Genomic DNA, 25,673 nt, shown 5'->3' with positions numbered 1-25,673 from the left:
ACACCACATCTTTTTCTCTATAATTTTCTCAAATCTGTCGTCTCATTTACATGAGTTGTTTCTATCCACCATAGTACCATGCGTAGAGAAAAATAGGACCACACCCATATCGTTCCTATCTTTTTCTTCTGTTTTTTATATATAAAATGAGAGGAATTGAATAGAAATTAACAACAATGATAAAAGGACAACATGACTTTTTGAGGTTTGAGTGAAGTCCAGCCACGCCCAAGCTCCATCTGCTGATCACATCACCAACCGTTTCTCATTGTTTATTGAGTTTCTTGGTTATTCATGTTCGTTAATTGCAAATTTCAATGCCATAAAAGGTTGAATAATTCATAACAATGCCTTAAGAGTGACTACAGGAAGAAACATAAACCTATTAATTTATGGAGTACCAATTTAGGAACACTCCTGCATATGTAAGTTACTACTATTACTTCAACATATGCTAAAACAAATAAAATAACAGTATATAAATATTATTTGATATCTCAAAACTCCAAACGAATAATTTCTCAAATGAGAGTTTTATCAAATACCAATTTAGAAAGCTTTCTGTAATGCTACTTAATTTTGTTATTTCACACAACATCATTAATTAGGTAATTTTACCGTCCATATTACAGCTGTGTTTTTATATACAAATCTAAACTACTGGTAGCTAATGTGATGATAATGAATATAGCTCAATAGTATATAATATATAGCTTGTTATGAAATAGTTACATACATGCGGAAATGTTAACGTGCAAACTCACTGCATTAGTACTCGAAAAGGATTATAAAAACTATGACAAAAAAGTTATAAAAAATAACTTGCCTGTAAATCACGCCGCTTACAGCTTTTTCAGAGAAGGAAATATTTACAAAATACTCGATATTAACAACAAAAAGATATGAAAAGGTGATTTCTTGATATAAATGCCGTACCATATGAGAAAAAAAAGAAGCCAGAACCCAAAGTCATCTTCTATTCTCTATTGATTTAGACAAGAACCATGATGTCTCACCGGCAATGCTTAACAACGGTGACTGCACTAATTCTGCTTCATGCTCTGAGTTTAGTGAGCTCCACTGTTATGTCCCGGGCTGACCGGATCACCAGTTTACCCGGTCAACCCAAGGTAGGGTTTCAGCAGTACTCTGGTTATGTCTCTATAGACAAGAAGAAACAGAGAGCTCTGTTTTACTACTTGGCTGAAGCAGAAACCAAGCCCATCTCTAAGCCTCTCGTCCTTTGGCTCAATGGAGGTTAGTAGTTACATCTTTTACTAGAACCCAAAATCAAAATTAAGAATCTTTCATCTTCTTTAATACACTTTGAAACCTAAAGATAATGATCTTTCATCCAGGACCTGGATGTTCATCATTGGGTGTTGGTGCATTCTCTGAGAATGGACCTTTTAGACCAAAGGGATCAGTCTTGGTGAGGAATCAGCATAGTTGGAATCATGGTAAAAGTCTTTATATATACTTTGAATTTTTTACATCTATGTTCAAGAAATGTAACTGTATTAAACTGAGTTCTTGAGTTATGCAGAGGCTAATATGTTGTATCTGGAAACACCTGTTGGAGTTGGATTCTCTTATGCAACTCAGAGCTCTTCGTATGAGGGTGTCAACGATAAGATCACTGGTAACAGTTACAAATGAGTTTAGTTCTCATGTGGTTGATGATGATAATGGGGTGCATGCGATATGTTGCTTGTTAGATCACTTTCTACAGGAAAATAATGTTATAAAATATATTTCCCATTAAAAACAGATACAGCTTTTTCTATGTTTGTTCTCTTTCTCAGTCTGACAAAAAAGTAGATAAAGATTAGACCTTTTTGCAGAATCCAGATCGCATCTGAAGAAATTATTCTCTTCTTCTTTGTCTTGACATATCAGACATTCTAATCTTTGTCTTTATGTGTATTTTTTGAAACAAAATTTTACAGCAAAAGACAATCTTGTGTTCTTGCAAAAATGGTTCAAAAGATTCCCTCAATACCTCAACAGAAGTCTCTTCATCACTGGTGAAAGCTATGCTGGTAAGAAAATCCTATATCTCTCTGTTGAATTTTTCATAGTTAAATGTATTAGTGTTACAAGAAAAAATGCATTAATTACATATGAAAATTGTAGGCCATTATGTTCCTCAGTTGGCTCAGCTTATGGTTCAGTATAACAAGAAGCACCATTTGTTTAACCTCAAAGGCATTGCTGTGAGTTTTTTTTCATTCATACCCCTCTTTGTGATTGTAAACCGGTTTTTGTTCGGTCTCTAATTCAATTCTTGGTTTTGTAGCTTGGCAACCCGGTTTTGGAGTTCTCTACCGATTTCAACTCACGGGCAGAATATTTCTGGTCTCATGGGTTGATATCGGATCCAACTTACAAAATGTTTACATCTTATTGTAATTACTCACGGTATGTGAGTGAGTACTATAGAGGAGAAGTCTCAAGTATGTGTTCTAAAGTTATGAGTCAAGTTAGCACCGAAACAAGCAGATTCGTAGATAAATATGACGTTACTCTTGACGTCTGCATTCCCTCTGTGTTATCTCAATCCAAAGTAGTTAGCCCTCAAGTGAGTTCATAAATCAATAATATTTATTAAGAAAAAAAGTCTTTTGTGTGCATGAACATATAATGATTTTTTTTTCTTATATTGTTTAGCAAGTTGGAGAGACGGTGGATGTGTGTGTAGAAGACGAGACGGTTAACTATCTTAACCGGAGAGATGTGCAAAAAGCTCTCCATGCTCGGCTTGTCGGAACTCGCAAATGGGCCGTGTGCAGCAAGTAACACCACTTATACTGGATCTTAACCTTAGTTGTTTTGGTCCCGTTGATGGAACACCTAATAATTTACAAAAATGGTTTTATTGTGATGATGACGACAGTGTGCTGGATTACGAACTACTTGATGTGGAAGTACCGACGATAAACATTGTAGGAAGTCTTGTCAAAGCTGGAGTTCCAGTTCTTGTGTACAGGTAGGTAACTCACATATATTTGGTGCGAGTTGTAAAGTTGTATTTAACTAGTATTTTTTCTTTTCTTTTCTTTTTTGTATTTAACTTGTCTTGATGGGTACTCTTGTAATAATAACAGTGGAGATCAAGACTCCGTCATTCCGTTAACGGGAAGTAGAACATTGGTGAACAGACTGGCTCAACAGTTGGGACTGAGTACAACCGTGCCTTATCGCGTTTGGTTCGCAGGACAACAGGTTAGCTTCGGTTTTTCCATTGTCAAAACGTTTTAATTAAAAGATGTGGAACATACTAATTAAGGTGTGGTTGGTTATAGGTTGGTGGGTGGACTCAGGTTTATGGGAACGTATTGGCGTTTGCAACGGTGAGAGGAGCAGCTCACGAGGTACCGTTCTCGCAGCCCGAGAGATCACTTGTGTTGTTCAAGGCCTTCTTGGGTGGTAATCCTCTCCCTGAAGAATTCTGATGTTATTTCTATTTTCTGAGCTTGTAAGTAAAAACATTATTACATCTTTTGGTTAAACAATATTTTCAAAAATGGTTTTACATTTTGATTATGGCATAGGGAGAAAGGAAAAATACTTGAAAATTTGTTTCTGTGGCAAATGTGTATGTATTTGTTTTGAGTCTGTACTAAATGTGATATTAGGTTTCGGTCGATCCCTAAAAGAAACGTACTGATTATCTAAATTAGTCGGACCATAGATGCGATAAGAACTATTTAAAACTTTTGTAAAAGCTCAGAAAGAAGTCTATGTTTCATGAACAAAACAAGAGTATGATTTGCGCAATACAACTAACACTTAAAAAGGATCAAAAGTAGATTAGCATAAAGAAAAATTTCTCATAAAACGAATTAGTAACGACTTGGAAAGCGCGCTAACGTTCCACAAACCAGCAACAACATAACGAAGTCAAAATGCATCATTCCAAACCGGCAAAACCCAAAGAAAGTATTAGTGATTACTTAAAAATTAGTTCCATCTTTAATGGCTTCATAAAACTAAGCTGATTCACATTACGAGACATAATTATTCAGTGTTATTTCTAAATAGAAACCAAAACTTCTTTCAATTCAACACACTCAAAAGGAAAAAAATGGAAATTAGACTAAAACAATTAGGGACCTAGGCCCAAAGTTTTGTGGAATCAAGATTTGAAGTTACCAGGTTCTAAATGGATGTAGCGGCAGTGGATGCAGCTGCCGTAGCCACTATAGTAGTATTAAAACTTCGTCCTGGTTAGTGGATAAGGTGGTGGTGGGTATAGTTGGGACGGACCTGCAAAATTCATAGAAAATATAAACGCATGCATGTTATTTATCATTCAATTCTGCTAACTGTCATACAAAAAAGAATTTACCAAGAAGAAAAGGAAATGTAATTTGAGGGTTGCCTTGTGGTTGATTTGGATTATGAGAAACATGGTAAGATGATCATTGTATAAAGCTTATATTCACAACTCGTTTGGCAATGTAAACTGTAAACCGCAAAGAATAGTGATTCAGAAAACTGATAGTTTGACAGATATTCAGAACATACACGACATTCTTCTGTCTATTCTCAATTTTTTTTGGTTATTATTATATATTCTATCGGCTGATTTGATTGGTTTTGTAAATGGAGAACACGCTTAATGTTACAAAGTTGATTGATTATCATATTGTCTTGTCTGAATTTGGAGTGTCTTACTAATTTTAGCGGATGGGCTATAGTATATTACATCCCAACATGTTAATCATTTTGGACGAAACCCAAATACAGACTGATCAAGCAGTATAATTTAATTCATAAGAAAATCAATTGATGTGAATACATATTGAACTCTAAAATAATCAGATTAGCAGTGATCTAGAACAAAACCGAATTTAGGTACTTGGCAATTGTGGTGTATTGACTTCTTGAGATTCATGGGATTTAAAGCAATTACTAAATATTTGTTTTTAATCATTCGAGGGGAGAATCATATATACATATTTAACCACTAATATTCTGGAAACTGGCGAAACTGGCTCTAGGTAGCTTACAAACAATGTGGCAAGCTATTTGGCAATTTATTCCGGTTTAACCCAAATTGAGTCGGTGCCTTCTTGGTCAGCTTGAGTTTAAAATTTCTCAAGTCTTTTTGTCTTTTTCTTTGCCAACACTCTTTTTTCTATCTGTTAGCTTTTTGTTCTCGTTAATAATTTGTAATCTTTTGTTTCCAAAAAAAATAATTAAATTTTAAAAGGATTTTGATAGGAAAATAATTTATTATCCGTTATCCAGATCCGATCTCATATATACTCTAAATCTACTCTAAAATATGATATATAGAATGTCTGAATACGGATAGTAATTTTTTTTAATTTTTATGAATAAATGCAAATCATACTCAAAAAAATAAAAAAAATTCAAAGCAAAACATATAGAAGCAAATATATGTTTAGGATTTATATATTAATATGTGAATAAATGAATTAATGATTAGATAACTTTACAATTTTTTAGATATAACAACGTCAAAATCCGATTTCATTTTTCCTTTACGAATACATATTTATCCTACAAAAAATATTTTCTCAATTCTAAAAAGCATTGTACTCCAACATATGTTTTACTGGTGCATAAAGATTTAATATGCTTTCAGATGTAGCTAATCTTAAATCTGTCAAAACTAAACTTAAATCCGAATATTTATGTATATTCGGATCTGGATCGTATTTTTAAAATATATTAAATTTAATTAATTAAGAAATAGATTTGATATATTAATATTTATACATATTAGTTTTAGAATATCATATTTTAATATATATATATATATATATATATATATATGTAAATATGTTATAAATATTTTATTTTAAATTATTTAAAAAAGTAGTATTTAAAAAAAATATTTTCTTAATTATTTTTATAGACCCGGATACAAATACTAGCAAGTAATAATATAATATTTAGACTGATATTCAAAATCCAGATAACCGAAAACCACATACATCCAAATACTTAAAAAATTTGGATATCCCGATCACCTCTAAATTTTGATGCTACTAAAAACCATGAAATGTGGAGTCACATGTAGCAATCATTATTATTAGCACTCATCTTCATCATTTAAGAGGTGGGCGCGATCCTCAGGGCGCTTTGCATTGACCAACTTTAATGCAACACTTGTTCATAAACATTCCTCAACATTATTACTATCTTTTCAATAAAGGCAAACACAACACAATTCTCATCTAAATGATAGTACATTTTAACATTTCACCGTCTGAAATATAGCCATTGAAACTCAGTTGTTAATGCCCCACTCACAAGAGAATTAACCATTAAGTTACAACATTAATATAAGATTAAAGAAAGAACGCAAGAGGAAAACCTAAGCAAGTTCTCATCTGGAAAACAAGGAAAATAAAAAGAAGTGAAAACAAAGAGAGACGTTTCAAGGAGAAGCAGAATGAGGTCGATCAAAGTGAACAAGCTGCGCAGCACATTTGGGACAGTCCTCGACAAGCTTAGGAACCATGAAGTACATGAAACAAGCTTTGCATCCAGCAACAACAAGCACAGCTTCTTCTTCTTCTTCTTCATCCTCTTTCTGATTCTCTCTTAATGATGGAGATGACTCTGAAGAAGACTCCTCACTGTCGTAATATGAACTATCTTCTTCTGAGCAAAATGTTCCGCATGATTCTCCACTGTCATTATCTGCATTCATCATCACTTTCCTTGGATCATCTTTCACTCTCATTCCATTTTTCCAGTTTATGTAGTAAATCTCTCCTGTCTAAACAAAAAGAAACCCACCACTAGATTTAAAGTAAAGATGCAACTCCTTTTCGATATAAAAGTTAATATCCTTTTTCTTTAGTACTCTATATCTACTACTTCTTATGCACCTAAAGTTGTGTTTAGACAAAAAAAAGCTTTGGTCCTAGATCTATAAATAAGTAAATGACTATGTACTTTATACATGTATATTTGTGGTAGTACAGCATTGATTAAACAAGAAAGTATACAAACATTTGTTTGCTTGTTTAGAAAAATCATATCTACGAGATGAAAGATTCACTGAAAAAGTATTATAACTATAAATATCTATGAACTGAGCAATATTTATACGATCTTGGTTACAATGAATGCATCAGAATGAAACAAGAAGAGCATTAAATAAAAAGACTTCTTGTCCCCAGTGTACTAAGAAAAATGCATTTAATGCAATTTAAAGTACGAAAACGACACGAGTTCGAAGTTTCTGCTGTGATTATAGTTTAACCTAGAAAGCTTAAAAAGACAAAAAAAAATGAAGAGGAGTAATCGCATTTGATTTTTCTTTTTTTGGGGTTTACCTTGAGATCAAGACACTGTTCCCAATGACAAGGAAGAGATATGTGAGAGTTAAGCTCCAGTGTTCTGTCTGAGATCGGAGGAACATGTTCGTTGCTGCTCTCTTCGGTCGTCGTTGACGATCTGCCGAACCTGTCTCCGACTCTTCTTCTCCGGTCACTCAGAGAAAAATTCTGCATTGATTTCTCAAGAGATTTTGTTATCATCTCCATGTTCGGTGCCTTCATCTTTCTTCTCTCCCTCAAGAGTAAAGAAAGAGGAACAACGAGAAGATTGTGATGAGAATATTTTCGAAGAAGAAAACAAAACAAAACAAAAAAAAGTGAGAGATTGGTTGTTGGTTCACGCGCGCTGAGGGTAAAGCGCGTGGAGATTCGTCGGTTAAAAGAGAAAGTGGACCAGTAACTGTCAGGACACAAAGTGAATACAGAGGCTCGCACTTTGTCTCACGTCCGTGTTGCCGTGTTTGCTGAAAAATTCAGGAGCATACGGGACACGCGCGGATAGGTGCGTGAGGATTTTAGCTTGCGCGTGTTGTTGTATTGGAAGAGAATAAAAGTTTAAATCTTGGGAAGGGTTAAAGTGGCAAACCTGAGAATTTTATTTACTTGAAAGAAGGGAAAATTCTGTAAATTTGTTTTAAAATTATAATTAACGTAGGTTTCGAAAATAATGCCCAGAACATGCTTTATTCTGTTATTTCATTTTCTTTTTACCCTTGGAAACTTACAAATTTACATAAATACAGCTCACACTCACAGTGTATATTGTTTGAACAGAAAAACAAAAAAGTTTACAGTATACATTGGCTAGCAAAATTAAATTATTCGCCCACGATACTTTTGAAATATTGATTTGAAAACATGTGAATACACTGTGTGCCTCCCGCTTTTACAAAAGCAAATTGGATTTCTGGAAAATTTCAGCAACATTTTACGAAAATTTCACCAATTCTGCAAACTGATGTGACACCCTTTGTCACCGATGCAACTCATGCTGTCGTTTTTTTACATTGACATCAAATTAACATTTAACAGGTCACAAAGGCTTGAGGTTTCTTTTTTAATTAATTTTGTGGTTAGTTATATTGAAGAAGTGGAACATTTTACATAGGTAGAGCAATCGTTATGAAAAGGTTTGAGGTTTGGTGCATACATTAAAACTCAGTAACAAACACGATGACATTCCTGGGACAGTGCAACTATGCGACAACAAGTATTAACCTAAAAATTGAAACGAATTTGGTCATGAAATGGGAATATTAAATAGCCAAACTTCATAATGCAATATGATGCGTGGAACTATAGGTGTTAAATGGGCGGGTCGTCCATTGGTCGTCCATGTCCATATTTAAATGGACTTAATATGGACACATCCATTTTTTTCATGGGTTATTAATGGACAAAAAATGGATGACCATTTAAAAAATGGTCTTTATGGTTTTGGGTTTCATGGATATGGGTTGTCCAATAGACAAAAAAAATCTAGAGTTTAAAAAAAAATTGAGTTTTTTTACCAAAACCGGGGTTTTCCGCGAAAATTGAGAAATTGGATTTTCCCGCCAAAACCGAGAAATCGGATTTTTCCGCCAAAACCGGAAAAAACGAGTTTTCCTACCAAAATCGAGAAATTGAGTTTTCCGCTAAAACCGTAAAATCGGGTTTTCCCGCCGAAACCGAGAAATCGAGTTTTCCCGCCAAAACAGAGAAATCGGATTTTTCCGCCAAAACTGGGAAATCTAGTTTTCCCGCCAAAATCGGAAAATCGAGTTTTCCGCTAAAACCGTAAAATCGCCAAAACCGTAAAAATCAAGTTTTCTTGCCAAACTGAGAAATCGGGTTTTCCCGCCAAAACCGGAAAATCGGGGTTTCCCGCCAAAACCAGAAAATTGGGTTTTTCCGCCAAAACCGTAAAATCGGGTTATCCCGCCAAAACCATAAAATCGGGGTTTCCCGCCAAAACCGAAAAATCGGGTTTTCCGCCAAAACCGTAAAATCGGGTTTTCCCGCCAAAACCGTAAAATCAGGTTTTCCCGCCAAAACCATAAAATCGGGTTTTCCGGCCAAAACCGCAAAATCGATTTTCCCGTCAAAACTGCAAAATCGAGTTTTCCTACCAAAACCGCAAAATCGGAATTTCCCGCCATAACCAGAAAATCAGGTTTTCCCGCCAAAATCGTAAAATCGAATTTTTCCGTTAAAACCGCAAAATCAAGTTTTCTTGCCAAAACCAAAATTGTTGTATTTATGGATTAATTTTAATTTTATGAACTTGTATATATAATTATAGGCTTATAAATTATAGGCTTATAAATTAAAATCTAAAGTTTTCTTATATGGTCTATTATGGACTCTATGGCAGCCCATAAAAATATGGGTTTTAGTAGATATGGTTCTTAATGGACATGGTTTTAATGGACATGTCACTCTTTGTCCACAAATAATAATTAGACAAATGGATACGGGCTAATGGACGTGGACTCGCCCAGTTTACAGCTATACGTGGAACAAAATAATTGAAGGATGTTTTCTTGTATTTTTGAGTGTTTTATATAAAAGGTTAATTAACCAAGCTATAAAGAAAGTGAAGGCAAAATGTCAACATTTAAGGCAAGGCAATTAGAGTAAAAGGTTTTCTCAGTGGATACCGGGCTCTCAAACTGTGGCTCCAATGATAATCTGGAAAAGGAAATCATAGATGTTTCACCTCACAAATCTTTAAAATAATTAAGTCAAAAATGTCACCTCAGAAGGAAAATAAAAAACTAAAAGCCAAGACCATCACTATGTTCCGACTATCATTTGTATAGGTTATGTAACAATACACAAAAGCATGAAACAGGTCACAAAAGAAAGACGATTTATCTACGTCTCTCGCACAACCTATTGAAAACCATATGACATTTTAAGATATTAGTTATAAACATCAAGCATGCTATATTTATGTATAGTGTGGTGTGGTCAAGGTTATATAGTGTGGTCAGGGAGGTCCTCGCCATAGCAAGTGAAGCGTAAGCCTATAACCTCTAAATTTTCAGAAATAATTTACATAGAAATAGATCCTTAAATTTGTAGAACTATTAAAAAGAAAAGAAATTCTTACTAAATTGTTTATAAATCTCACAATCTCAGGACCGCTCTTGAGTGTGGTTAATTAATATATTAGGTTAACGTATCATGTATGATGTATTTATGTATGTATGAAAAATGATGTATATATGAACATGTGTACCAAACTGGTAAAAATAAAAACCCTTAACATGAATATGTCCATACGTACACTCGCACATGAAAAGATAACAACTATTGCAAAAATACAAAAGAGAAGAAACTTTAGGGGGGGAAAGAATTGTGATAGACGAATATATGTATTAGTCTGAGGGAAAATGATGTTTCTGTAAATCTTTTCAATCAGGAAAAATAAAACAAAATAAACAAACAAAAATAGTGAAAAGAGAGAAGTGCAAGGGAATCTGTCGGAAATTTACAAAGGGAAAGCGACGAACCAGTCCAATCTAGTGTTGTTGTTTTTTTACTTGGATAAAAAAGATTTTCCTTTTACAAAATAATATAATAGCATATTGCTGGTACAAAGAGGGTTTCTTAGTTGTAATATTTACAGAAAGAGAGACAATGGGGCCTGAGAGGGGAATCTCTGAGGAGAGATAGAGATGTTTCAGATCGAAAGTGACATCAAAGTGTGTCTGTGACCCTCTCTCTGTGTCTCTGGGTCTCTCCTCTCCTTTCTTTATCGAAACCAGATACACCATTCTGCTCTCTCTTTCTTTTTCTTTTTTCTTTCTTTTTCTGTTTGGGAGATTAGTAAGAACCTAATTGAAACATAATCTCGTTTCTTATTGTTGTTATATTATTTACTTGTTGCTGTTAATTTTCTTTATGAACTATTCATATATTTGTCTTAGAGATCAAAGTATAAGTTTCAAAAGAATGATGAGTGCCATATTAAGATTGAAACAAACAATATGTAAACACGCATGGGTGGTCTAGTTCTAGGCGAATTCCAGTGAGTCAAGCGATCCGGTTCGAAACACTTCCACGACACTAAATATGTGTGGCCATGCAGATATTAGATATAAGACATGTTTTGGACCTCATTCTGACAGTGAATAGGTTCTTATGACAACTTATAAGCTATATGTGTGTTTATTATCGAATTTGTGTTCCATTAAGCAGTGAACTCTAAGCTGATCTCATTGTATGGAGCAATCGTTGATGTTAGGATTGAGAAGAGTGACTTGAGCAATGTGGGTTAAAAAGAGAATTTTAGCTTAGAATTTATACCAAACTGAAGAGTTATGTATTGGTTAGAACTACCGCATTGTCGCAAAATTTTAGCTTAGAATCGCCAAACTGGAGTTATGTATGCTTCAGATAATCACCAAACTGGAGTTATGTATGCTTCAGATGGAGCATTGGAAGGTAAAGACATGGAGCATGGTGTACAAGAAAAACATGGCGCATCGTTTACTCTTTCCATTTATTTGCTCAAGAGAACAACATTGACCACGACGACCTTTCCCACTTCTAGTTTTTACAAGTCACATCAGTAATCAAACCAAAACTTTCGTAAAAATTTATTAGAATATAAACTTTTAACCGAGTAAAATACCTATATGACAGACAGTTGAGTTCAGAAAGAAGAAACTCAGACACTACTGTGACCACTATATATAAACTCAGGCAATTATTTATTACTGTATGCCTCTCTTTTCTCCAATCATCCTCAGAACAAAACAGGAGGATATTTACATATCTGCAACTACAGGGAATGTCTTCCTCCTCCTATAAGCTTTTAGGCCGAGCTATAAACACACCTTTTATGTCCTCTGCAATTCACCCATTACCATAAAATATCAGAACAATCACAGATTTTACAGTTTAGAACACGTATCAGAACTTATGGTTTACCTCTTGTTTGGACATCGTTAGGTGGTCCGCATGCTCAGGGAGAGCCGAAGGAGGTGGATGTGTCAATGACATTGGGGTTAATGGAGGCGAGGGCGTCGTCTTAGACATATCTAACTCTGCTGCTCTAAGGTTGCTAGTAGGTATAGAGAAGCTACGAGTGATTGCAGTTGGTGGTGCTGGGAGAGGAGATGGTGAACTTGAAGTTAGAGGTTTACTAAGCAATATTTGGCTCTTTGAAACCAGAGGTGCTGAGTATCCAAATTCCCTAGAGGACTTAGCATAGCTGCTTTGTGGTGGTGGTCTAGGAAGCTCATGGAGCTCGCTTATTTTCGGTGTTGAGACAAAAGTAGGCGAAGCAGTTGGAGATAATGATGACACTTTTGGTAACTTGGAAACTGGATTCCTTGGGATTGGACCCGAGTATAAACGAGGCGCTGAAGACAGAGGCTTGTTAGGTAAGGGTCTACTTGTTATTGGACCAGAGAATGATCGTCTCTTGAGTGTCCCTATACGAGAGTACAATAGTCCATCTGATAAAGGCGGAGGCAACCGAGAAGATACATTCTTGTTGCTCTCTCTCAGGACTTGTTCCTTCAAGGCCGGCATTGGCCTAGAAGAGAACTTTGCAGGTCCACGAGCATCCAATGGGGATGAATGCCATACCTGTTTTGTAATTGCCTTTGCAGGGTGGTTAGATGAAGCCACATTGTTGTTATTAGGAAGACTAGTAATAGATGAGGGACTTCTTGCTGTTTCCGCAGGTATCGGCAATGCATAAGTGCTAAACTTCCGAGTCAGAGATGATCGCATCCGTAACAGTTTATCTGAAGGAAGAGTTGCGCGCTTCTCAAAGAAAAGGGGTGCTGATTGGCTCTCTATCCTAACATCTCTCCTAAAAGAATAAGTCTTCCTGTAGTTTTCTTCCTCATGTTTCTGCTGAAAAAGGCCAAAATAGATAGAGATTGGTGACATATTCATGCAACTTCAAATAATTTGAATGGTTCTCCTTGTAGGTGAATGAAATTAAATTCCTAGAACAATGAACATTCTGAGAATTTTTCTGTCATTTGAAATTGGAAAAGATAGGATCATAAGTTACCTGAGCAATATTTGGTCCTGCAACTAGTGGAAATGTGATGTCTGACTGACCTAACTGCATGCATTAGGCAAACATTTTTTTCAGGAAGCAGGTTTAAGAAATAATGTAGCACCACTTTCAACTTTCAACCAATTCTACTATAAATAACATTCGTCCTCCCTACAACAAAATCGTAGTCATGTAGTATAAACCATTTCCTGTTTACTAACCTCATTTATAATTTATTTGTTATATTAGGTTACCTTGAGGAGAAACATTGGCACATGGAGTATAACTATTCTACTAGTGATCATTAGAAACGTAAACAAACGAAACAATCACCTCTGAGGAGGGAACGGGTGAAGAATCCGTTTGGGTGTCCTTGTCATTCTCTCTATTTTCAAAACTCAACTCTCCATCAGTATGCACCTCAGAACCATCGTCGTCATTGTTTTCTACTTCATCATCCCCATCATCATCTTCTAATCCACTGAAATGGTAATCAATATGCTGCGACTCAGTTACCATCTGTACATGTGGCTCAACTTCTTCAAGGGAATTAAGAGCCTTCTTGAAGAAGCATAACTGCAGAAACCCAAAAAAGAAGAGAGATATCAACACGGTGCTCCAGCGAGCGAAAAGAGAAGGACAGCTCAAGATGAAAACCTGTGCTGCGTGGTGCCGTGCTGCCTGAGTCAAAAGACTACGTGTTTGCCCTTGTTTTAAGGATTTTAAGCGGAAAACGAACAAAGTTGTCTCGTTTTCGTATTCAGCATGAGCTTCTTGTAGTTGCTGAGTCGAAAACGTTTCTCCCTTCCCACCCTTCGACCTCCCTTTCTCTCTTTGTCTTGTAAGCATCTCTTCATAAACATTCCTGAAAGTAATAAAAAGAAAAAAAAATTATGAATAGATTAATTACTTTATAACATGAGGAAGTTTAGATAAGAGGATATAGTTTAATAGCTAAGGAATGGTATTCCCATCATGAAACCAATCAGATTTCTGAATCATTCCCTTACAAAACTTAAAGTATCTCAATAAACTGGACAAATTGAACTTCTTCTTTTCAATCATAGTAATAGGTATTTAGAAATGAAAAAGACGGCAAGGAAAAAAGAACCTTTTCTCATCACAAAGCCGCATCATTTCCTGCATCACCATCAAAACACATTACTAACTTGAAAGGGCTGAATGAGCAAGAATATTAAACAACGCTCTAAATCTTGCTCAGTCAACATGAACGTTCAGCAAGCATGGGCAATTCAGTTTTATGACCAAATAAAAAAGTAAAAGAGAAAAATAGATATAGATTCCAAGTGAACAAACCTCAACTATGCGGAGTTCATTAAGAAGTGACTCTGAGGGGATTGTGATCGTTTGGAATATATGAGACCGCTGAATCCAACAATACAAATAGTTAACTGATGTTTTGGTGGTTCAGAGGGAAACACATTTGAAAAGTATTGAAACAGTTTGAACTAAAATCTCAAAAAAGCTCTCACATATTTATCAACAAGTTTTTGGAGTTCAAACTGCAATTTTCCCAGCATGAGCAACACTCTACCTGCATAAGAGGAAATAAGAGAAGCAGAATGTTTCTTTCAGATGCACAAAATTTGGGTTCCCTTCGCATCCCAATCGTTAAACACCAAGGAGAAAGGTATATATATAAGGAATGTGTTCTTGTGAAAACATACCACTTTCTTCATCGTCATTAAGAGCAGTTTTCTCAAGAAGACAAGCACCCAATTCTCGCAAAGATTCAGAAAATTCTGCAAGCAAAGCGGTAAGAAGACTAATGTATTAACGGGAAGATGTTTTCAATCTCCATCTAATTAAGGAAATATTCATTAGCGGGCCCTCCCATCCATTCTGAATAAGGAAAGTTTGTGATTAACAACAATAAAGATTTACCATAAGCGCTATTAGCAGTAGCAGCGGCAGCAGAGAGCAAGCTATCGTAGCAATCCCTCATGTCTTGCACCTCCTGCATACAATCACATTCTTGAGACTATCTATCATACCTAAAAGCTCCATCAAACCCTAAGCAACGGACATCTTGTCAAAACCAATTGGATTAACCCTAACCACTTATTATTAGTGTTCCCTAATTCTCCAACTAAGCTTTCGTTCGTTAATTCATTAACACATCTCAGAATCCATCACCATTTCCTCAACTGTTCCCCACTAAGCAATGATTGAACAAGGAGATTCGAAAAGAGATTGGAGGGGGGACCTGGGAAGCCTGGGCGAGCTCGTCATGCTGAACAAGAGCTCGGAGATCTCTCCGATCCTTAGATTCATGCCTGTGAAGCACCCCTCGCAACCGTCTGAGAGAGGTTTTCATCGCTCTTCTCTTCTCCCCCCCGGTGAATCAACGATATCGAAAGGAACGGCCAAGTAGTAGATGATCCCTCCTCCCTTCCTCTCCTTTCTCTCCAGCTTCTCTATGCCATTTGAAGAAAATAAAAACTGTTTGGAGGAAAAATAAAAAAATAGAAAAATATATAAAAAGAAGAAGCGAGCGATTGTTTAGAGGAAAAGGAAAATTCGAGCCTTGACTTCGTCGTCTCTTTTTGATTCTCTTTCGTCATTCTTTTTTTCTTTTTTAATTATTCTCCCTCGTACTTACGTCAGCCAGTGTGGTTAGTGATGTCATCAACTACACGCTAATTACACCTTTACAATTTTCATGAGAGAAACTATCAAAATTCATTACACCGAGATTTTTCAAATTACCAATGTGATATAGTTTGTGAAAATGAGACCCAAAGTATGGATGAGGTGCATTCGAACCCTGCCTACTAGACCACCTTGTGGTTTTACATTAGATTTATGTTGTTCAATGGGTATTCGCGATGCATGCTAGGTATAACTTCTTGAATCAAAATTACATGGGTAATCTTAGCTTAGTTAATGAATGTTTGTGCTGAGTTGTTACTATTTTTGAACCTGGATTTATTGTTTACTTGCACGCTTAGATTTTTTATTTCTTTCTAAATGGTTAACATAAAGAGATTAATGTAGTTTGACAAAAAAAAAAAAAAAAGAGATTAATGTCTTGAGAGAGTCCAGTCCTTTTTGGGCTAGTGGTTAACATAAACTGATGGAGTACTTTTTAAATATTCTAAACCAAAGGTCAAATATAAATAGAAATTATGTGGGACTAACAAGAGATGACATGACAGAAAATTAGTTTTTTTTTAAACACTAGAAAAAATTAGTTTCTACAATTTATTTTAAACATAATCTTCACTGCTTGTCTAGTTAACCAGATAATGGTTATACATGTACATCAGAAAATGGTGTATTTCATAATAATATAAAATTCCAGCTGATCTACGAAAATTTAAATTAAATATGATTATAGAAATGTTTGACAAGTTAAAAGGGTTCAGTTTATAAAAGAGTGGCTATTAAAAATACCAAAACCAAGAAAGCCTAGCTACCAACATTGATTATAATCACTTGATAATCATACATACTTATAAAGTTAAAAAAGAAACTTGTTCCCAAAAGATTTATCAATTACAGAAACAAACGAAACTTATTTTCCCGACAACTAATTTCTTCATGATGATCATGAGAGACAATATTAAAAGATGTCCGAGTTAAAGCACTTGAGCAAACCGACGAAGACGCCGAAGAAGAACAACAACAAAACGTACGAGTCAAGTTCAAATCGCAGCATCTTCTGTTCTTCACGTCATTTCCCAAAAAGTCATAAAATATCGGACAAGTACTCTTGTTGTCGTCACGTTCTCTCTCTTCCTTCTTCTGCTCCTCTCTCTCGTTTTCTTTCTTCTTACTATTATTATTGCTCCTCTTCTTCAAGAACACTCTGCATAGAACCCAGTTTGTGTTCTCTCCCTTTTAATCCAAACAAACAAACAAGAAAGAGTCAGTTTTTAGCACAGTTTCAATCGGATCGAATCATTTGATCGAATATGTGAAAACTTCACGTACATATGATCGATGTTGAGAATCAACAAGACGATACTCATGAAGAACCCAATTGGTTCTCGTCCCGTTTGGAGGTTTCCCTTTATAGAAAACCAGAGTTTTCTTCATCCCAAGAACATTCTTCCCGATTTGCCCATCTATTCCAGTCGCTTTCCAATAACCCGAACCGGTTGATCGGTTCGACCGGTTTCCGTTTGGGTATTTAGCTTCCCTCGTGCTAAAAAAATACCTCTCTGAATCACAACCACCTGGATCATCCATTCATGCATGCAAATTTTTAAACCATCAAAAATATTTGGATAGGATGAAAGTGAAACACACAAAAAAGGGATAGGATTTGTATTTCATAATTCATTACCTGGCAAATCCCATGGTTCGGTTTTACAGATATCAATTTCCGGTATAACATAAGCTGGTAAGGGTAAACCGGACACTTTTCGACTTAAATACTGAACCACTAGCTCTTCATCTGTTGGGTGAAATCTGAACCCTGGTGGTAATCTCATTTTTCTGTTCTTAATGGAACTCCGTTTTTCCATCGTTTTAAGGATTTTTTTAGGTTCAAACCGTAGAAAGTTAGACAAGAAAGAAGAAGCTGAAAGGTTACTGAAATGGAGAAGGTAACGTTGAGTTTTATTTTATAGCAATTGATGTGGTTGAGTATGTGCTCCTAATTTTATATTCTTACCCATGTCGTAATGAAGTGAATTAAGTAGCACTACTATTTTAAATTGACCAAGAAAGCGAACTAGAGCATCTTCCAAGTCTCCAGGTCAATGGATCGTTCTGGTCAGACCGCGGACTAATAGTATTTATATATCAACCGCTGTCTTGGCATTTTCGACCGTTAGTTATCTTTTGCCGGTTTACTTACTTTCCAAACATCACACGAATATATACCATACCAACAAGTACATTAGGGAGCATATTAATAGTTTTGTATATTTGTGTTAGGAGAACTGGTGAATAGAGATGCGTATGCCAACTAAATTTCGATAGCATTCGATGACAGCGATGTGATTTCATTTCATGGGTCCATGAAAGTAACCAATGCCCAGCAGATTCCTCAACTCTGATGGATGGTCCAGTTATCTTTTCCCAATCCAGATAATAAATTGCATAACTCCTGTTTTTCTTAATTACAAAAAGGTATATTTCATTAATATGGGCTTTTTGTCAACCACTAATATCGGTTTTATAAACCAACACGTTACTCAATCAGTACTCTTACGTAAAACCGAAGAAAAGAAATTCCAAAATGGCTGGCTTCGTGCAACAATAATAAAATTTAAACGAAATGAAATTGAATTGATGTGCTCCAAGTATTTCCATTTCGATGGAATAACGTTCTATATGGCATATCGTTGTATTATAGTTATTTAATTATTTTAATTGATTGATTATTTTTCTATGGTTGTTATATCTGAGGCCTGAGATTGAGGTGGCGGGAACGCGGGTTTCTTATGCCACAATTCATACATGTATGGTTTAATTGGGGAATGCAAATGATATGCATATGCCGCTCAGAAAAATAATTAATTGCTTGGGTTTTCGCATAAAGTCTTTTACGAGATATAACCAATTCAGGAGCTTAAAGGAAAGTAGAATATGGTTGTCATAAATAAAATTAAACTGACAAAAAGTGCTAATGTTGTAGAGGAACGAGATAAACAAGTAAAATGTGCAATTAGGTAAATGCGTAACCGCAAGGAGAAAATGGAAAGTCAAGAGCGGGCCCCTTTAGTTGCTTCTAAAATGTGATAGATTTCTTCTCTTTGAGCTTATTTTTGTCTCATACAGTCGTCCGTACACACCTCACAGTCTCAAAAATGATGAAAAATTGCTCTAACAAAACTCAAAATATGAATGAAACAAAAAAAAAGTGTGATTGCTCTAATAAAACTCAAAATATGAATGAAACAAAAAAAAGTGTGATTAGTAGGGAACGTAAAGAGGAACAAATAGAATATATTGCATGAAATAACCATGACAACAGTCAACGACACAGTTGTGGATGAAAAGTTTTTGTATCCTTTTGTGTAATTAGTGATAAAATACGGTTAAATTTACAAATATTATGGAGAATACAAGTGGATTATTTTGGTAATTAATGTGGGGTCCAAAGAGAGACAGTGGAAACTTCAACAATGCCGGTTGCGTGCGGAGAAGGTTAGTTAAGGTCCTGTCTAAATAATACAATGTGGATTTTTAGTCAACGAAATTCATGAATCATGATATGGACTCTTTTCTTATAAAGATTAGAGTTTTATCTTGGATGTTATTCTTGTATATATAACATGATTGCTTTTTAGGTTAGGATCATTGATAGTTGGGTTGTAAAAAATTTAGAAGACTTTTTTCTTAAAGCAACAAGACATTTTTTTTTAACTGATAAAAGGAAATTTCTTTAAGATATTAAGTTATTAACAAGACAATTTGTTGCATTAAGTTTTTGGAGCAAATGTAATATTAAACGAACCTTGATCAAGTACACGTTATGACAGCCTCCTACCATCATTTAATTTCCTGCGTACAGTAGAAACGGAGGCGGATCAGATTAGGACTCATGTTAATAAACCACTTGTGGGAGGGAGAGAGAGAGCTTTGATCACTAATCCTACGGGCTACGTGCTCTTCATTAAAATCAGTAATCACCTCTTCAAATGGCTCAAGCTTTTGTCCATTTTTAAATTTATACATGAACCAGATAGTAGACTAGACACACACTGATCAGAAGTCAGAAAAAGAAGGCTGCAATAAAATTCCTTAGAATCAAGATATCAACAAAGTACCTATCTGGCTATCTAGGCTAAAAAGCAATCTCTTGCAAATAAACAATAGAGTAGTAGCTTAATTATCAACATGTGCCGAGTCGAGCGTGGTCTACAAGTAACAAAACATACAATACATTTCTTCATATATATGTGAAATCAGAAGAAAAAAAGCAGCAACATAAAGGTACGTCCGATCGAGGTTGATAGAAGAGTACAAATTTGATAGAGCCATGTCGTGTTACTAAAACTAGAACATACGTGGCTGCTATCCCGACCAGGCCGAAGAGACTCGCTGACACCAAACGTTATAATTTAAATACAAAAATTTGGTTCCAAATGCAATGTAACTGCACGTTTAATTTCTTCTTCACCTCTGAAATGAGGATATAATTGACTATATAAATAAATTCCAGGATATTAACAGAAAACTCAATAGCATTTGGGCGTATAACATAATTATTTTGACTTGTTTAATTATGTACAAACAAGAGCCGTTTAAAGAGAAACAATTTATAAGTTTCTCCATAGAGCGTGCGAAGAGCGAAGAATCTGATCCTAAGGTACGACTTTTTTTTGTCCTTTCCTGTTACAGATCGTCTTTCTCGTCCGTAGCACCATCGATAGATCTTCTTGTTTCTGTGTATTCCCACGCTGTAGTGTAATGCTGCTATGTTTGATCAGATTTATAATATTTAGATCTCTATTTTCCCAATCCATTTGATAACATTCTCCATTTTTATGATGCGGTTCTCAATCTCGGTAATATAATGCAGCTGATTTGAGTACTTGTATATGTACATGTATAGAGGAGAAGCATATATTGTTAGCAGTTACGTATGGATTTGTATTACAAGTGATTTTCATAAATGGTTATACCAATTCATAACCTTTTTGTCATTTTGCATTTTTCTGAAATTAGTTTCAGATCCTCCACCGAATTGTTTATGAGTTTGTATGTGGATTTTTCTCATTGTTAACCTTTGAGGTAGATATAATAAGATATGATTGTCAGTGGATCATCTCTATTCTTTCTTTGTGTAGTAATTTTTGTGTAATAAAATATGAATTTTCCTCTTTTTGTTCTCTTTTTCAGTTCTGTTTTGAAAAAATGGAAGGGAGTGTGTTTACGCCTTGTTTGGAAGGACTGAAGCATGTCAAGTCTGAACATGGCGAGATGCTTTCTAAGCCTTTTCTGGACGTCTGCAAGACCATCTTGCCTGTTTTAGGTTACAAAAAGGATAAACTTTTTGAATGGAGTTTTTTTACCGTTGAATGTGTTTCCTATTTCTTTGGTTTCATTTTCTTTGGTTCCTGTTTAATTTTCAGATAAGTTTGGACCCGCTATGACTCTCGTGAAAGCCGACATTGGTGGCAACATATCGGTAAAATTCACTTCTAGTTTAGGTGATCTTGGTAATGGAGAATCACAAATCCACGTTACAAACCATTGATAAAAATGTGTAACATGATAGCAGAGAATAGTGTAACATTGGTAACATTTATTGGTCCGTCTCTTGTGTAGAGGTTGGAGAAGAATTACTTGTCTGATCCCAACAAGTACAAGTACTTGTACACCTTTGTTCAAGGCGAAATTGAGTCTAAGACTGCAAAAGGATCGTCTAGCTGTACCAACGGTCTTCTCTGGCTAACCAGGTAAACATGTAAACAAGATACATCATTTTAATCATTAAAGAGAACTTTTTTTTTTTTTTTTTTGGTCAAATCATTAAAGAGAACTTCTTCTCAAAAAAACTTATATGATTACTTCTCTCAGAGCAATGGATTTCTTAGTGGAGCTGTTCCGCAACTTGGTAGCACATCAAGACTGGTCAATGTCACAAGCTTGTGGAGACTCATACCAGAAAACACTCAAGAAATGGCACGGATGGATCGCTAGCTCTAGCTTCACTGTGTGAACTTACTTGCTTCCGCCTTTTGTCTCCTTCCATTCACTGTAATCCGGTCTCATTCTGATTTCCTGATTATTTGTTATCAGATGGCCTTAAAGCTTGCTCCAGATAGGAAGAAGTTCATAGATGTGATATCTGGTTCTGGTGACATCTACACTGATATGGCAAGCTTTTGCTCTGAGTTTGGTCCGTTGCTTCAATATAACCATAAGTTCCTGGTAAACAAATTCTTTATAAACTTTATATTCATCACAGTTCCTTCATATTTCTTCACTTGTTTTTTTGATTCTTTTGAACTTGTTTTTTTTTCCTTCTCAGGCTAGCGTCCGTATGGATGACATGAAAGCTTCTTAAGCCATCACATATGGTCATTGTTATCGCCGGTATCCTAATCTGCTTAGCCGGAGACGTTTTAACTTTCTCTTTGGGATTTTATAACTTTTAGACCCTCCAAAGAAACAGAATAATTTGTCAATTTCTATCTGAATCTTAGTTCACTTTATGTTATAACTTTATAAGATACTAATCAATCTGATCAACTCTTTTCGTTAGTGTTTGTCACAGTGATTCTGTCAATCTTTTATTTTTATTTCTGTGAGATGTTTCAAATATGTCTTGATGTTACATGAATTAATCTTTTTTGTAAAAACATGAATTAATTAAACAGAACGAATTGTCTTCCGACAAAACTCAAAACCGTTATCAAAAACCAATCATATGACAAGTCTTTTCACCCTAAACATGATTCTCTCTCTAAAACTAGCTTTCTGTTTCTGATCATCTTCTCTTGCTATAAGCTTGTAAAATGCCCTACTCAAATTCAAAAAAATGTGCCCTTTTTCTATTGAACAAAAAATATGTCTAATTCTTTTCCTTTTTTTCTGAGCTTAAAAACTCATAAAAACAATTTGGCCCCTACGCCATTGCTTAAAGAAGATTTAAACCTTGCAAGCTCAATGATACCATCTCCAAAAATATTAGAAAATGATATATTATCAATTTATCATATCATCAACATGCTCGATAGTATCCCAATTATTGTTTAAAAAAAAAAAATTGATGATATACTTACCAATATAGCTTAGATTTCGCATGCAGAATCAAATACATGTGCATATGTATTATTAGTTGTTGGAGAATAATAATAGTAAGTTACAAAAAAGAATAATAATAGTATATGTTTTGATGTTGTCTTTTGTATGCTTCCTTATGACCCGGAAAATCTTCTTGACAACTTTGCTTCCCATGGATGGTTTGATTATCTCTACGTTGTCACCATTACCATCAACAATCTAAATATATACTATTAAAATATATATATTATCTGTAATTTACAACTTTTTTTCTCTTTCTATGGTAAACCAAAAAAAAAAAACGTAGTGCTCTCCCTCTTCTTCTCTTGGTTGTTCTCAACCAATAACTTCTGAGGGATCTCTTGTTCCTTCTCTCTTCTCTTTCTCTCTCTTCTTCAGAAAATTTCAACATTTTTTTCTCGTCAAGAAAAAATCCACGCGTTCAAGGTTTTGAGTCTTTAGATTTCACTACATTGTATTTTTTTTCTGTTTGTTTGTGTTGATTTGTTTCTCCGTTTGCTTTCCCTGCACGTTTAGGTTTACGGGAGTTACAGAGCTGTAACGATCGTTAGATCTTGAACGGAAAAAAGGTTGTCTCCGGCGTGTGGGTGGAGGTTACACACTAACCGGGGTCAACCCTCCATAAAAACTCAATGGCAACGACGATGAAAGGCCTTCTCAAAGGCCTTCGTTACATTACTCAGATTTTTGGTGAGTCTCCTCGTTATTTCCACCAATAAAAACAGCAAAACTCTAACTTTCTTGCATTACAAGTCATAACAATCGTTCTGTTATTGCAGAAGACGAAGAGAAAGAGGAGGAGATGCAGATAGGATTTCCGACCGATGTAAAGCATGTTGCCCACATCGGCAATGATGGTCCAGCCACCAATGCGCCAAGCTGGGTACGGTCATAGATTCCATACATTTATTTTTGTTTATAACCCGTTGGTCTACTAGGCCCAAACTAATCCCCAATGGACAGTACCAACGACTAGTTTGGCCTCAGATTTTCATAGGAATGTATACTCATATCATCATTGTTGCCATTTTGTGGAAATAAACCGCAGATGAATGACTTCAAACCTCAAGAGAATGGTCAAGTCGTTTCAAGAGGAAACTCCAATAAATACAACTCTCAAGGTTTAGTTTTATTTTTTTTTTATATTCTTGTGTCAAACTTCTAATGGAAAAAATATGGATTGGTTCAGAGGAATTGATGATGTGTGTTTATGTCAAACAGAGATGAACCAAAGTGGAGGCGGGCTAAAAGAGTTGCTCCCTCCAAACACCAACGAGAAACAAAAACAGAAAACAAGGCGTAGTAAACCCGGCCATAATGGTTCTGCATCATCAGATGGATCAGTGAAGCAGTCAAGACATAACAGAAGCAAACACGGGTCAATGGACTCGTCATTGAGTGATCAAGAACCTTCAGTACGTAGTAGAAGGCGTGGTGGTGGTGGTAGCAGCAAAGACGCAGAAGGTTCTTCTAATCATATTCCTCCTGATGGTTCAGCTCCACCAAGGAAGGCTACATCGAAACCGAGGAAACTAAAAGGATCAATAGGAGGAGAAGGGTCGGTGAAGAAATCATCAAAAGGAAAACCCGAAAGTTCAGTTGATGATACATGTAATGATTTTATCTGAGAGAAACGTAAAAAACGAAAACATGAAAATGTAACTTGCGAGGCCACCTCCGTGTGAGAGTTTGTTTTAGTTTCTTGACCGATCAAGAAGGGAAACAAAAACTGGCTCACAAGAAAAAACATTTTCTGAAGGAAAGGGAACAGAAAGAAATGCATATAAACTATGTGAATCAATCATCTATTAGATTGTTTTATTTTATTTTTTTGGGTCTACTTTTTGCGAAGATCTATGCACACAAAACTAATCGCAGTCACAAACACATTTATTTCTTGCTTCAACTTTATTTTTTTAACTAGATTATGACCCGCGCTTTAGAAGCGCGGAATATTTTACGATGAAATTTTTTACTAATAACTTAACAAATATTTTGGTAACTTTTAAATAGTGTGTATGTAAAATATTTTTGCATTTAAATCAGTGTTTCTAAATTCAACCCGATTGTGATTATACCGGTTAATCCGGAGATCTGACAATTCAATTTAGGTTTTTAAAATATTCATATTAACAAAAATCACTAAAATTCGAGACTAACCGATTGAACTGATGGATGACCAATATGTAATCTAATTTGATTTAAATTGTAATAGTTTCATAATTTGTAATCTTATAATCTAAATTTTAAAGTTCATTATTTTGCAATTTATGAAATTATGATGTTTCTACAAAATTTTAAAGAGAAAATGATAGATATAAAAATATTAAGATTAATTATTGTATTGTTTGGAAACATTGATAGTAGTATAAAATATATTGTTTGGAAACATTGATAGTAATAAGAAATAAGTATATTGTTTGGAAACATGGATAGTAGTATAAAAAAAGAACATTAATGATTTAATATAGGTTTAACTATAAAGTATAAAGGTGTATTTAATTTAAAAACTTACAAAATAAATGTTAGGGTATAAAGGTGTATTTAATTTAAAAACTTACAAAATAAATGTTAGGTCCAAGAGAATGTTTCTGTTTTAATAAGAT

General features: G+C 35.0%; 6 protein-coding genes and 1 long non-coding RNA gene across 8 annotated transcripts; 3 read left to right on the top strand and 4 right to left on the bottom strand.

Annotated features, from left to right (window-relative positions):
- Nucleotides 1-849: 849 nt before the first annotated feature.
- On the top strand, nt 850-3,554 carry LOC108807003 (serine carboxypeptidase-like 46). Its single transcript, XM_018579230.2, has 10 exons — nt 850-1,257; nt 1,359-1,460; nt 1,547-1,642; nt 1,950-2,042; nt 2,137-2,216; nt 2,300-2,581; nt 2,671-2,795; nt 2,897-2,989; nt 3,108-3,225; nt 3,306-3,554. The coding sequence occupies exons 1-10, from the start codon at nt 1,005-1,007 to the stop codon at nt 3,453-3,455; spliced, it is 1,392 nt and encodes a 463-aa protein (XP_018434732.1). The 5' UTR covers nt 850-1,004; the 3' UTR covers nt 3,456-3,554.
- Nucleotides 3,555-3,726: 172 nt separating this feature from the next.
- Nucleotides 3,727-4,462, bottom strand: LOC108807004 (uncharacterized). Its single transcript, XR_001942642.2, has 2 exons — nt 4,352-4,462; nt 3,727-4,269 (listed from the first exon to the last, which is right to left on the bottom strand). It is a non-coding gene; the product is annotated as an uncharacterized LOC108807004 (long non-coding RNA).
- Nucleotides 4,463-6,205: 1,743 nt separating this feature from the next.
- On the bottom strand, nt 6,206-7,611 carry LOC108806380 (protein CURLY FLAG LEAF 1). Its single transcript, XM_018578476.2, has 2 exons — nt 7,323-7,611; nt 6,206-6,760 (listed from the first exon to the last, which is right to left on the bottom strand). Exons 1-2 carry the CDS (start codon nt 7,545-7,547, stop codon nt 6,416-6,418), a joined length of 570 nt encoding a protein of 189 aa, XP_018433978.1. The 5' UTR covers nt 7,548-7,611; the 3' UTR covers nt 6,206-6,415.
- Nucleotides 7,612-11,887: 4,276 nt separating this feature from the next.
- LOC108813725 (uncharacterized protein At2g33490) lies at nt 11,888-15,816 on the bottom strand. 2 transcript variants are annotated; one of them, XM_018586364.2, is made up of 11 exons: nt 15,563-15,815; nt 15,241-15,313; nt 15,024-15,098; nt 14,829-14,890; nt 14,653-14,721; nt 14,447-14,475; nt 13,993-14,200; nt 13,669-13,911; nt 13,348-13,401; nt 12,249-13,181; nt 11,888-12,166 (listed from the first exon to the last, which is right to left on the bottom strand). In XM_018586364.2, the coding sequence occupies exons 1-11, from the start codon at nt 15,671-15,673 to the stop codon at nt 12,158-12,160; spliced, it is 1,866 nt and encodes a 621-aa protein (XP_018441866.1). In that variant the 5' UTR covers nt 15,674-15,815; the 3' UTR covers nt 11,888-12,157. The 2 variants fall into 2 exon arrangements, with proteins under 2 accessions (XP_018441866.1, XP_018441864.1); XM_018586362.2 differs by lacking the exon at nt 11,888-12,166 and having other exon boundaries at nt 12,231-13,184; nt 15,563-15,816.
- A 933-nt stretch (nt 15,817-16,749) lies between these two features.
- Nucleotides 16,750-17,968, bottom strand: LOC108810084 (NAC domain-containing protein 41-like). Its single transcript, XM_018582216.2, has 3 exons — nt 17,648-17,968; nt 17,293-17,537; nt 16,750-17,196 (listed from the first exon to the last, which is right to left on the bottom strand). Exons 1-3 carry the CDS (start codon nt 17,826-17,828, stop codon nt 16,855-16,857), a joined length of 768 nt encoding a protein of 255 aa, XP_018437718.1. The 5' UTR covers nt 17,829-17,968; the 3' UTR covers nt 16,750-16,854.
- Nucleotides 17,969-20,511: 2,543 nt separating this feature from the next.
- Nucleotides 20,512-22,524, top strand: LOC108810359 (glycolipid transfer protein 1). Its single transcript, XM_018582475.2, has 7 exons — nt 20,512-20,623; nt 21,157-21,289; nt 21,390-21,445; nt 21,586-21,716; nt 21,838-21,973; nt 22,060-22,191; nt 22,292-22,524. Exons 1-7 carry the CDS (start codon nt 20,540-20,542, stop codon nt 22,325-22,327), a joined length of 708 nt encoding a protein of 235 aa, XP_018437977.1. The 5' UTR covers nt 20,512-20,539; the 3' UTR covers nt 22,328-22,524.
- Nucleotides 22,525-23,342: 818 nt separating this feature from the next.
- On the top strand, nt 23,343-24,791 carry LOC108810844 (CRIB domain-containing protein RIC1). Its single transcript, XM_018582921.2, has 5 exons — nt 23,343-23,493; nt 23,584-23,757; nt 23,847-23,950; nt 24,116-24,188; nt 24,289-24,791. Exons 2-5 carry the CDS (start codon nt 23,700-23,702, stop codon nt 24,693-24,695), a joined length of 642 nt encoding a protein of 213 aa, XP_018438423.1. The 5' UTR covers nt 23,343-23,493; nt 23,584-23,699; the 3' UTR covers nt 24,696-24,791.
- The last annotated feature ends 882 nt before the right edge of the window (nt 24,792-25,673 follow it).

Source organism: Raphanus sativus, chromosome 6, assembly GCF_000801105.2.
Source record: "Raphanus sativus cultivar WK10039 chromosome 6, ASM80110v3, whole genome shotgun sequence".
NCBI classification, from domain to species: Eukaryota; Viridiplantae; Streptophyta; class Magnoliopsida; order Brassicales; family Brassicaceae; genus Raphanus; species Raphanus sativus.
This window is presented reverse-complemented; position numbering and strand designations above follow the sequence as displayed.

What these genes read in the sequence shown, in the direction of transcription:
- LOC108807003 (XM_018579230.2), top strand. Translation starts at nt 1,005, where the DNA reads ATGATGTCTCACCGGCAATGCTTAACAACGGTGACTGCACTAATTCTG. An exon ending in CCAAAGTAGTTAGCCCTCAA is followed by an intron (nt 2,582 to 2,670) that starts GTGAGTTCATAA and finishes TATATTGTTTAG; the next exon opens with CAAGTTGGAGAGACGGTGGA. An exon ending in TTTGGTTCGCAGGACAACAG is followed by an intron (nt 3,226 to 3,305) that starts GTTAGCTTCGGT and finishes GGTTGGTTATAG; the next exon opens with GTTGGTGGGTGGACTCAGGT.
- LOC108806380 (XM_018578476.2), bottom strand. Translation starts at nt 7,547, where the DNA reads ATGAAGGCACCGAACATGGAGATGATAACAAAATCTCTTGAGAAATCA. An exon ending in AACAGTGTCTTGATCTCAAG is followed by an intron (nt 6,761 to 7,322) that starts GTAAACCCCAAA and finishes CTTTTTGTTTAG; the next exon opens with ACAGGAGAGATTTACTACAT.
- LOC108813725 (XM_018586362.2), bottom strand. Translation starts at nt 15,673, where the DNA reads ATGAAAACCTCTCTCAGACGGTTGCGAGGGGTGCTTCACAGGCATGAA. An exon ending in TACTGCTAATAGCGCTTATG is followed by an intron (nt 15,099 to 15,240) that starts GTAAATCTTTAT and finishes CTTTGCTTGCAG; the next exon opens with AATTTTCTGAATCTTTGCGA. An exon ending in TAATGACGATGAAGAAAGTG is followed by an intron (nt 14,891 to 15,023) that starts GTATGTTTTCAC and finishes CCTCTTATGCAG; the next exon opens with GTAGAGTGTTGCTCATGCTG.
- LOC108810084 (XM_018582216.2), bottom strand. Translation starts at nt 17,828, where the DNA reads ATGGAAAAACGGAGTTCCATTAAGAACAGAAAAATGAGATTACCACCA. An exon ending in CGAACCATGGGATTTGCCAG is followed by an intron (nt 17,538 to 17,647) that starts GTAATGAATTAT and finishes TGGATGATCCAG; the next exon opens with GTGGTTGTGATTCAGAGAGG. An exon ending in ATTCTCAACATCGATCATAT is followed by an intron (nt 17,197 to 17,292) that starts GTACGTGAAGTT and finishes TTGGATTAAAAG; the next exon opens with GGAGAGAACACAAACTGGGT.
- LOC108810359 (XM_018582475.2), top strand. Translation starts at nt 20,540, where the DNA reads ATGTACAAACAAGAGCCGTTTAAAGAGAAACAATTTATAAGTTTCTCC. An exon ending in ACATTGGTGGCAACATATCG is followed by an intron (nt 21,446 to 21,585) that starts GTAAAATTCACT and finishes TCTCTTGTGTAG; the next exon opens with AGGTTGGAGAAGAATTACTT. An exon ending in GGTCTTCTCTGGCTAACCAG is followed by an intron (nt 21,717 to 21,837) that starts GTAAACATGTAA and finishes TACTTCTCTCAG; the next exon opens with AGCAATGGATTTCTTAGTGG.
- LOC108810844 (XM_018582921.2), top strand. Translation starts at nt 23,700, where the DNA reads ATGGCAACGACGATGAAAGGCCTTCTCAAAGGCCTTCGTTACATTACT. An exon ending in CCACCAATGCGCCAAGCTGG is followed by an intron (nt 23,951 to 24,115) that starts GTACGGTCATAG and finishes AATAAACCGCAG; the next exon opens with ATGAATGACTTCAAACCTCA. An exon ending in CAATAAATACAACTCTCAAG is followed by an intron (nt 24,189 to 24,288) that starts GTTTAGTTTTAT and finishes TATGTCAAACAG; the next exon opens with AGATGAACCAAAGTGGAGGC.